General features: G+C 50.3%; 1 protein-coding gene across 1 annotated transcript in view; it reads left to right on the forward strand.

Moving 5' to 3' along the window:
• Tnfrsf1b (TNF receptor superfamily member 1B) overlaps window positions 1–9,401 on the forward strand; it is a 36,839-nt gene extending 27,438 nt beyond the window's left edge. Inside the window, exon 10 of the mRNA XM_048461278.3 lies at window positions 6,666–9,401. Within this exon, the coding sequence (XP_048317235.3) occupies window positions 6,666–6,979 (314 nt within the window). The 3' untranslated portion in view covers window positions 6,980–9,401. The remainder of the gene's footprint in view (window positions 1–6,665) is intronic.
• Window positions 9,402–10,279: the final 878 nt, after the last annotated feature.

The following is a 10,279-nucleotide window of genomic DNA, read 5'->3' on the forward strand; positions in this document are numbered from 1 at the left end:
CTTGCCTGATCTCTGCTAGTGTCCTGGAGTTGCCCTGTGGGGCTAGCCTTGGCTATCCCCAGCTTACTTCTGCTCCCTGCTCACGGGTGGTACAGTCACTTTAGATTCTGGGTTCAGCCCCACCTTGCCCTGTGCCGATCCTCTCGCCAGCCCACCCTTCTGCCAGACACTCTGCTTTGTCTTTCAAGTCTCCCAGATCACACGGAGAGTATTCTCTTACCCCCACCCACCCACGCTGTCATCCCCAGCCTACGTGGCACTTCCCCAGGAACCCCAAGGCCATGCCTCCCTTCCAGAGGATTGTCTGTCTTCTTCCTCTTTTTACTGGCCTGTGTGATTACCAAATGCCAAGATCCTGCTTACATCCCTGAGCCCAGCACTGGTCTGGCTAGATTTGTTTTGTTTTGTTTGTTTGAGACAAGGTTTCTTTGTGCAGCCCTGACTTTTCTGGAGCTCGGTTTGTAAACCAGGCTGACCTTGAACTCAGAGACCCACAGGCCTCTGTCTCCTGAGTGCTGGGGTTAGAGGTGTGCACCGTCACACCTGGTTTGACCCGGCTATTTTTATAAGTTAAAGCTTCCGGGGAAGCCGTGATGTACCAAGCATTGTCCTGGGTGCTTTGCCTACACCAAACAACCCATTTATCAATACTAAGAGATAATTACCTTTATTATCCCATTTTCCAGATAAGGAAATTGAGGCCCAGAAAAGTTAATTACTTTGTTATGAGCACACAGCTGGTCTACCCAAGTACCAGGAGTCAGCTCTGGGTTTGGGTCTCAGAGCTCTGGAATTGAGATATGAATAAATAATCCATCCAAGGGATTTTTTGTTTGTTTGTTTTTGTTTTTCAAGACGGGGTTTCTCTGAGTAATAACTCTGACTGTCCTAGAACTTGCTCTGTAGACCAGGCTGGCCTCGAACTCACAGAGCTCCACCTGCCTCTGCCTCCTGAGTGCTGAGGTTAAAGGCATTCTCCAAGGTTCTTTTAAAAAATATAGAGATTTTTTTTTTTAAAATGTATATGGGTGCTTTACCTCCATGCATGTCTGTGCACCATGGATGGAGGCCAGAAGAGGGCATCAAATCCCCTGGAACTGGAGTTACAGATGGCTGTGAACCTGTCGGGTGCTAGGAATCTAACCCAACTCCTCTGCAAGACCAAGTGCTCTTAACTGCTGGGCCATCTCTCCAGCCCTATTCTTCAGAGGTCTACTCACTGTAGCTCACTGAGGGCAGGTCACTTTGGACCAGAGGCACGATGTGGGGACCTGTTGCATTTACATGGTCTGCATCTTACCCTATAATCTAGGACAGCGACCCCATTGCTATCTCTAGTGACTGGAGCGAGTCCCTGGTGGGGTTCCCCAGAACCCTGGGACTTCCTTTGTTTTGTAGTGGAAAGGTCAGGTCTGGTCTTTGTTACCCCACCCCCACCCACAGCAACACTGGCCCATGGAGCAATAGAAGTAAACACAAACGTGAATTTGGTCATTCACCCAGAGTTGCCCAACTGCCCTGGGGCCATGAGCATCCAAGCAGGCTCCTTAATCCCTTGATCCAGTGTTTCCTCATCTGGTGATGAGCCATGAACCTCCTCGGCATGCTGATGAGCGGCTGTGGCACTGTGACCACATTGGCACCTGACAGGGAACTGACAGCCCGCGGCCACAGCTGCCTCCCACACACGGCCTCCTCTGACACCCACATTCTGCTGCTCTGCCAACTGCTGTGCCCTTGTGCTTGCCCATGCAACCTTCCTTGCCTGCAGCACCCCTGCCCCCTGCCTACCCACAGAAGCACTTATGCTTTTTTTTTTTTTTTTTTTTCGCCACTGGAGTCCCCAACCTCAGCAGCATGTGAGGTTGTCAGGGTCTCTCAGGACAATCTGAGGATTCTCTGGGCCTGCCCTGGAACAGAGAAGATGACTCTCAGTGTTTGCTCAGTGAATACATGTACTCAAATAGAAACGTGAATTCATCTTTCTTGGCTTCCCTTCTCCCATTGTGTGCCACTGTGGCTTCTTCCTTGGCCCCTGAGGATGTCTACCCATCCTTTCTCCTCTGATCTCTGCCCCCTCCTCTTTCTTATCCTAGATGTCCTGTACCCCGACTCCCTGACCTCTCTATTGCTTCGCGCTCCTCTCCCTCCCTTCCTCCCTCCCACCCACTGACACCTCTCTCTACTATGGGAGCCTGTCAACCCCAGAGCTGTGCCCACCCACTACCACAAGTCATAACACGCAAAGGCCGTGGTAACTTTACATGACCACCATAATGTCTTGTCATAACATGCAAAGGCCGTGGTGACATTACATGACATTTGGGTACTGTGGAGGCCCAGGATAGAGATTTCTTTGTGGTCCCTTGATTTTAGCTCTTCCTCTCTCTCTGGTATATTTAAGAGTTCTCTGAGCGGAGTGGTTGGCTGGCTCCATCCTCACCTAAGCTTCCCTGCGCTCCAGCTTCTAGGAGTCGGGAGCCAGGCTGAATAGCCAGCTGTTGCTATTGGCCCTGGCAGGTTGTGGAGACTCAGCAGCAGTAGTGGCAGCAGCTGACATACATTTGGGGGAGCTGTTGTGTGGCAAGCCCCTCTTGCCACCCCCTGCTAATCTGGCATCTACTCCTCACCAATTTAGGAAACTTAGATGCCCAGAGGGGCCAGGCAGGAAAATGGGGCACCGTCCCTGACATCTGTTCTGTCAATGGCATCTCCGTCCGAATATCCCAGTGCAGGGACAAACTCCTTGTATATGGTAGGCAAGCCTTTCCCACTGAACTCTGCCTCCAAGCCTGGAGCTTCAAAATACTAACCCCTGAAGTTTAAATATTGGTGGTCAGTTTGCTTAAAACACTATCATTGTGGGTTGGTGCACACCTTTAATCCCAGCACTTGGGAGGCAGAACAGACAGATCTCTGTGAGTTTGAGGCCAGCCTGGTCTATAGAACTACAGGACAACCAGGAAACACAGAGAAAATCAACAACAACAACAAAAAAATCCCACAAAAACAAACAAACAAACAAACAAAAATCCCCCCCCAAAAAAACCCACTATCACCAAAATCAAAATGTACTGTTAGAAAGTCCCCATGCAGGGGCTGGCTCAGCGGTTAAGAGCATTGCCAAAGGTCCTGAGTTCAATTCCCGGCAACCACATGGTGGCTCACAACCATCTGTAATGAGGTCTGGTGCCCTCTTCTGGCCTGCAGGCATGCACACAGACAGAATATTGTATACAAAATAAATAAATATATTAAAAAAGAAAGAAAGAAAGAAAGAAAGAGAGAGAGAGAGAGAGAGAGAGAGAGAGAGAGAGAGAGAGAAAGTCAGTCCCCATGCCCCTTGATTCCAGGTCTGGGATGTGGGGAGGGACACGGGGTGATGGACAAGGAAGAAATCAACTGTGTCCAGAGCGGGGAGGACAGATAGGCTTATTGGAGAAACCGGACTTTGAACTACACCTGAGTGGCAGGAGGGAGGGCCTGTGAGCAACAGGAGCTGTTCAGGCTGAGGGAACAGCACGTGCCAAAGCCCTGAGGTCTAATGTACGCAAGGAGTAGCAGGGAGCTGAAGGCAGTTGGGAGACCCGTGTGAGATGCTGGAACATCAGGAGGGTAGAGAGACTGGGTGCCATTTATGGAAGGCTTCAGGGGCTCTGTCAGAGACCAACAAAGGAGGTGACTCCCAGCTTCAAAGGGCCAGCTTTGGAAAACTGCAGAGGACGGGGCAGGAGCCAGGATCAGGACACAGGCTCGTCACGCAGTTCAGAAGAGCGGATGAGAGCCTGCGTGGCTGGCACAGGGCAGGCAAGGAAGCTCAGCTTACTTAGTTGGTAGACTGGTTGTGGAACACAACATAGACATTGCCCAAGGCTCCAGGTCTGAGCATGGTGGGTTGTGGCACTGTGGACTGACTGAGCAGAAGGGTGATTGGAGATGGAGAAAAAGTGCAAGGTGTTTTTAACTACCTAAATGCAGATTTCTTAGGGGAAGGATAGATGAAGTCCTGGTTACTGTTACTCAGTGTCTCCAAGAGCTATGGTGCCTCGAGATAAAGCAGTGGCCAACACTCACTGCAACCTTTAAAAATACTTATATGAAATGTCTTCTTCTTCTTCTTCTTCTTCTTCTTCTTCTTCTTCTTCTTCTTCTTCTTCTTCTTCTTCTTCTTCTTCTTCTTCTTCTTCTTCTTCTTCTTCTTCCTCTTCCTCTTCTTCTTCTTCTTCTTCGTCTTCTTCCTCTTCCCCCTCCTCCTCCTCTTCCCCCTCCTCCTCCTCTTCTTCTCCTTCACCTCCTCCTCCTTCTTCCTTTTATTTATGACAAATATTCCCGAATCTCTTCTTGTCAAAAGTTCTTTGAGATCCAGGCGGTGGTGGCGCACACCTTTAATCCCAACACTAGGGAGGCAGAGGCAGGCAGATCTCTGTAAGTTCAAGGCCAGCCTGGTCTACAAGAGCTAGTTCCAGAACAGGATCCAAAAGCTATAGAGAAACTCTGTTTTGAAAAACCAAAACAACAACAACAACAACAAAGTTCTTTGAGACAATTCCATCCAATTTAGCCAATTGGAAAATAGAATCATCTGACTTGCCCATCCTACAAATGGCCCCACAGATAGCATAGGTTTGTTTGGGGTTTTTTGTTTGTTTTGTTTTTATTTTTTACGTTTTTCAAGACAGGGTTTCTCTATAGCTTTGAAACCTGTCCTGGAACTAGCTCTTGTAGACCAGGCTGGCCTTGAACTCACTGAGATGCCTCTGCCTCCCAAGTGCTGGGATTAAAGGTGTGCGCCACCACCGCCAGGCTAGATATCATAGGTTTTAAACTGGCTATTAAACCAGTCTGTGACCCTGTCAACCTTGGCCACATTCATCTGGATGGATGCGTGGTCCTTGGCACCAATGATGCGGCTGCTCGCAGAGCATTTCTGAGGCACTTACAGTTCCACAAACTTGCCAGCGTCATTCTGCGTAGTGAGACCACGCCTGCTCACTAGACCAGAGGGAGCTCAGAAAGCCTTGTTTTGTTTTTTGAATCTTATGAGTGAGTGTTTTGCCTGCATGCATATCTGCGTACCACATGTGTGCCTGGTGCCCACAGAAGTCAGAAGAGAGCACCAGACCCTGTGGAACTGGAGTTACAGATGATTGTGAACTAACATGGGTGCTGGGAATCAAACCCAAATCCTCTGGAAGAGCGACCAGTGCTCTAACCACTGAGCCACCTCTCCGGTTACACTTTTTGTTTTCTTCTTTTTGAGACAGAGTCTCAGGTAGCCCAGGCTGACTTTGAACTGCGTGTGTAACCAAGAATAACCTCAAACTTCTGGTCTTCCTGCTCTGCCTCCCAAATGCTGGAATTTCAGGCATGTGCAATGATGCTAAGTCTGTGCTGGGGACTGGACCCAAGGTTTTGCGCATGTTAGGCCAGCATTCTACCAACTGAGCTACACAGCCAGCTCTACTGTAGCCATTTAACAACCGAGCAAACTGAAAGAGGTAAAGTGATTGGCCAAGACTGAGGAACTCAGGATAGTCAGTCCGCTAAGGACAGAGAACCAGCACCCGCATCTCAACTTCCAGATTCATAAAATCCTAGAGGCACCTGTAGACATCAAGGGATTCACTGAGAACAAAGATGGCTTCGGAGTCAGGGGCTCATCTCCAGAAAGGAACAATTTCCCAGTGGCCACAGATAATGTAATGTGCCAGTGATCGAGAGTTCTCACTGTTTGGTTGGTGGTGTGACTGTCATGGCCGACACCTTCCAGTAGTTGTGAGGGAATGTTCTTTACCAGTCTTGGCCATGACCAGTCTCCTATAACTGCTTCCTGTTTACATGCTGGGCTCTCTGCTAGGGCATAGTTCTCTCTCTCTCTCTCTCTCTCTCTCTCTCTCTCTCTCTCTCTCTCTCTCTCATTGCACATAGCTACAGGTATGCTAATGAACCCACGTGCCCATATCTAGAGGACAACCTAGGTGTTATATCTGGGTGACCATCTACCTTCTTTAAGACAAAGTTTCTCAATGGGTTGGAACTCACCAAGCCAGCAAACCCCAGCTGTGTCTCTTTCTCCACCACTCAAGTATTGGGATTACAAGTGTATGCCACCATGCCCAGCCTCTTTATGCGAGTTCTTGGGGATTGAACTCGGGTCTTTGTGCTTTCAAGACAAATGCTTCCTGACTGAGCCATCTCCTCAGCCCAAGGCTATGTTCTTCTTGGAGTTCTTTTGTCTGCTTTAGAACATTGTCTCCTGTCAGCCATATGGATAGTTGGCCTGGGTAGCTGGGAGGTGAGCGAACAGAGGCACAGGAGGGTAGATGATGTGTCTGATGCCATAGTAGAGGTGAGCTAGAATCTTTGGTCTCTTAGTCCTTGGTCTACTGTTCTCTGTTCTCTCCCACAATCTATTTTTTTTAAAGACAGGTTTCTTTGTAGCTTTGGAGCCTGACCTAGAACTAGCTCTTGTAGACTAGGCTGGCCTTATAGAGATCTGCCTGCCTCTGTCTCCTGAGTGCTGAGTGCTGGGATTGAGGGCATACGCCACCACGGCCCGGCTCTCTCCCACAATCTTAACCTACCTCTGGGACAGGAAGCAAACTGCAAAGACATGTCCCCTCCAAGACCCCCAGACTCACACCTCCCCATCTTGTGCTTCACAGATTCTTCCCACGGCAGCCACGGGACCCGTGTCAACGTCACCTGCATCGTGAACGTCTGCAGTAGCTCTGACCACAGCTCACAGTGTTCTTCCCAAACCAGCACCACAGTGGGGGACCCAGATGCCCACCCCTCAGGATCCCCGAAGGACGAGCAGGTTCCCTTCTCCCAGGAGGAGTGTCCTTCTCAGTCCCAGTGGGAGACCCCAGAGACACCGCTGAGCCATGAGAAGCCCTGGCCCCTTGGTGTGCCCGATGTGGGTATGAAGCCGAATCAACAAGGATGGTGTGACCAGGTCGCCGCCAAAGTGGCCTGACCCCTACAGGGGCAACGCCCTGTAAATGGACTCCCAATCCTTTGGACCCTCGACCCACAGAACTTCATGACTCTTTCTGGGACCGTTTCCTTTAGCAGCCTCTACAGCCTCTCTTGCCGGTCAAGTGAGGGTTGAGGCAGCCAGAGTGGTGGGAAACTCCTGCTTTGGTGTTCTATGGGGCAGTCCCAGCAAGTCCTAGCTCTTCTGTGACCTCTGGATCTCCTGGGCTGTGGCCTGATTCTGGTTTCTGAGAGGCCCCAGCATCTTTCCCTCCCAAGGAGCTAACATCCTCATCCATACGCTTGGAGAAAGGAGAGCACAGCTCTTCAGGCTGAACGCTGGCACCGCAGGGCCGTCCCAGCAGGAAGGAGGAAGTGGTGGCCTCATAGGGCACAGGGGCCCTTGAGGTTAATGCTAGACTCTTGCTTGGGAAGTACCTCCTCCAAACCCACCACGATCCTTCTGGTGCAAGAATCAGATGCACATAGGCCCCGACTGTCAGGGTTCCTCTGCTACAGGGTGCTGGGGTTGTAACTCAGTGGCAGAGTGTGCTCTTAGCATGCCCTGGGTTCGACCTCCGGCTCTACAGGTAGAAAGTAAGTACATGCAGCAAACAGCTGGTTTGCATCCTCTGCCTTTGACTTTCACTTCAGTGGGCACACAGAGGGCTCCAGCTCCCCCTCCCCACCCCGCCTTCTAATGAGCCCTTCCAAGGCTATGCCTTCCTTTCAGGGACTCTCAGGGACTGCAGAGGTCCCAGGCCCCTGCAGCCACCTGCCTCCTCCTACCTCAGCCTGGACCACTCCCTCTGACTCCCCAATGCTTGGTACTGTACCCTCTGTGACCCTGAGTGCATGTCTGTGTTGTGGAACAGCTCATGCCGTCAGGTGAACAGCCCATCCGGAAGCCGCTGAAGCCAGTTATTTTGCCAAAGGACTCTTAACCCATTTCCCCATCAACACGCTCCCTTAGCATGCCCAGGTCAGGAAGGAAAGGGGCCCGGAGACTCCTTAAGAGGTGCTTGGATTCCATGCTCACAGATTCCACTGGATATGAAGTTGGTAGTTAAAGTATTGGAGGTCCGTTACCATGGAGACTCAAAAAACTCAGCACTCTGGAATCAAGACCTACTGGTTAGGTCTCTGCTCGACGTCAGACTGAAGAGGCTATGGAACATGTCTGTCCCCTGGTGGCCAGTCCCGGGATGATCTCGGGCTTCCTTGGCCTGAACAAAAGCATGAACGAAAGGACTATTTCTGGGTGTTGCCTCAGCGCCCACCCCGTGCTTGTGTGACTCCCAACACGATGTGCTAAGGAGCGTTTGCACTGTATGCTGGTCAGAATTCCTGCTTATAAATGCGTTTGGTTGTTTTCCACACTGATCCCTGGCTGTGTCGGGGGGCTGGTTTGAGCTTTGTCTATGGTCCCTCTGGCCCTCCTCCAATGTGTGAGGAGAGATGGGGGTCATGGTTAGTGAGGCCCAGGAGGTCCATGTAGCGAATGGTTCTGAAGCCCCCGCCTCACCCCACCTTTACAGCTGCTCTCGTTCAGAACCTGGGTGTCTCCCACTTGTAGCCTGTGACTGCTGAGGGAACTTCCAGCCAGTTGGTCTTCAGGTATGCCCCCTGACTCCTACTCTCTCACCTAAGTCTGGCGTCCTCACTGTGTTCTGGGAAGCCCACACCACAGGCCTGAGCAATGTCTGTAGCACAAGCCCATCCCTGGGTGCTTAGACCAGCTCAGGGCACTATGAGCAGAGGACAGGGTCTGGGAACAGTTTGCGGGGTGACCTCTGACACATTCCTGAGGGATGAACACCTTCCCAGAGCCTTCTCTCTCTTTTGTGTGTGTTTGTTGAAGGGAGGGGGGATGGAGAGGTGGGGTAGGGTGTGGGGGGACTTATACATGTGTATGTAGTGTGTATGTATGTGTATGCATTTTTGCATGTATGTGTGTTTCTGTGTGTGGAGGCCAGAGGTTGATTTGGGGTCTTCTTGATCACTCTCCATCTAATATATTAAGGCAGGGTCTCTCATCTAAAGCCAGAGCTTGCATATTTGGCTAGTCTAGCTTGCTTCAGGGATCCCCCGAGTCTGCCTGTGGAGTGCTGGGATTAAGGGCAGGCTGCTGTACCTGCCCGCCCGGCGTTTCCATGGATACTAGAGATCTGAATTCTGACCCTCAGGCTTGGGTAGCAAGCACTTTACCCACAAAGACGTCTCTCCAGCTGCTCCCCTTTTAATAAGTTCATGTTGGACTGGCAAGATGGCTCAGTGGGTAAGGGCGATTGCTGGCAAGCCTGAGGACTTGATTGGGTCCCCGGGACTCCTGCTCTTTGTCCTCTGACCCCTCCACACGCATGCTTCTGCACATGCGTACATGCACATACACACAATAAATGCAATAAAAATTTTTAAAATAAGTTGATCTTACTATTTTATCATTTTTTAAAAATTATTATCGGTTTATAGAAGGGGATCTTTCTATGTTCCCAAGCTGACTGCACACTCCAGGCACCTTGAACTTGCAAATTCTTCTGCCTTAACTCTCAGAGTGCTGAGATTATAGACATGTGTAATCTATAGATTATAGGCATCAAATTTTATTTATTATTTGTTTATTTAATCCTATTTTTTTTTAGATAGGTCTTGTGTATTCCAGCCTGGCATCAACTTTGTCTAAGGATGACCTTGAACTTGGTATCCTCTTGCCTCTCCTTCCCAAGTGTTCCTATTACAGGTGTGTTCATACTTTGCCTGGGTGCTTAGACCAGCTCAGGGCACTATGAGCAGAGGACAGGGTCTGGGAACAGTTTGCGGGGTGACCTCTGACACATTCCTGAGGGATGAACACCTTCCCAGAGCCTTCTCTCTCTTTTGTGTGTGTTTGTTGAAGGGAGGGGGGATGGAGAGGTGGGGTAGGGTGTGGGGGGACTTATACATGTGTATGTAGTGTGTATGTATGTGTATGCATTTTTGCATGTATGTGTGTTTCTGTGTGTGGAGGCCAGAGGTTGATTTGGGGTCTTCTTGATCACTCTCCATCTAATATATTAAGGCAGGGTCTCTCATCTAAAGCCAGAGCTTGCATATTTGGCTAGTCTAGCTTGCTTCAGGGATCCCCCGAGTCTGCCTGTGGAGTGCTGGGATTAAGGGCAGGCTGCTGTACCTGCCCGCCCGGCGTTTCCATGGATACTAGAGATCTGAATTCTGACCCTCAGGCTTGGGTAGCAAGCACTTTACCCACAAAGACGTCTCTCCAGCTGCTCCCCTTTTAATAAGTTCATGTTGGACTGGCAAG

The sequence above is a fragment of the Myodes glareolus genome, chromosome 6, assembly GCF_982192425.1.
Source record: "Myodes glareolus chromosome 6, mMyoGla1.1, whole genome shotgun sequence".
In the NCBI taxonomy this organism is placed as follows: domain Eukaryota; kingdom Metazoa; phylum Chordata; class Mammalia; order Rodentia; family Cricetidae; genus Myodes; species Myodes glareolus.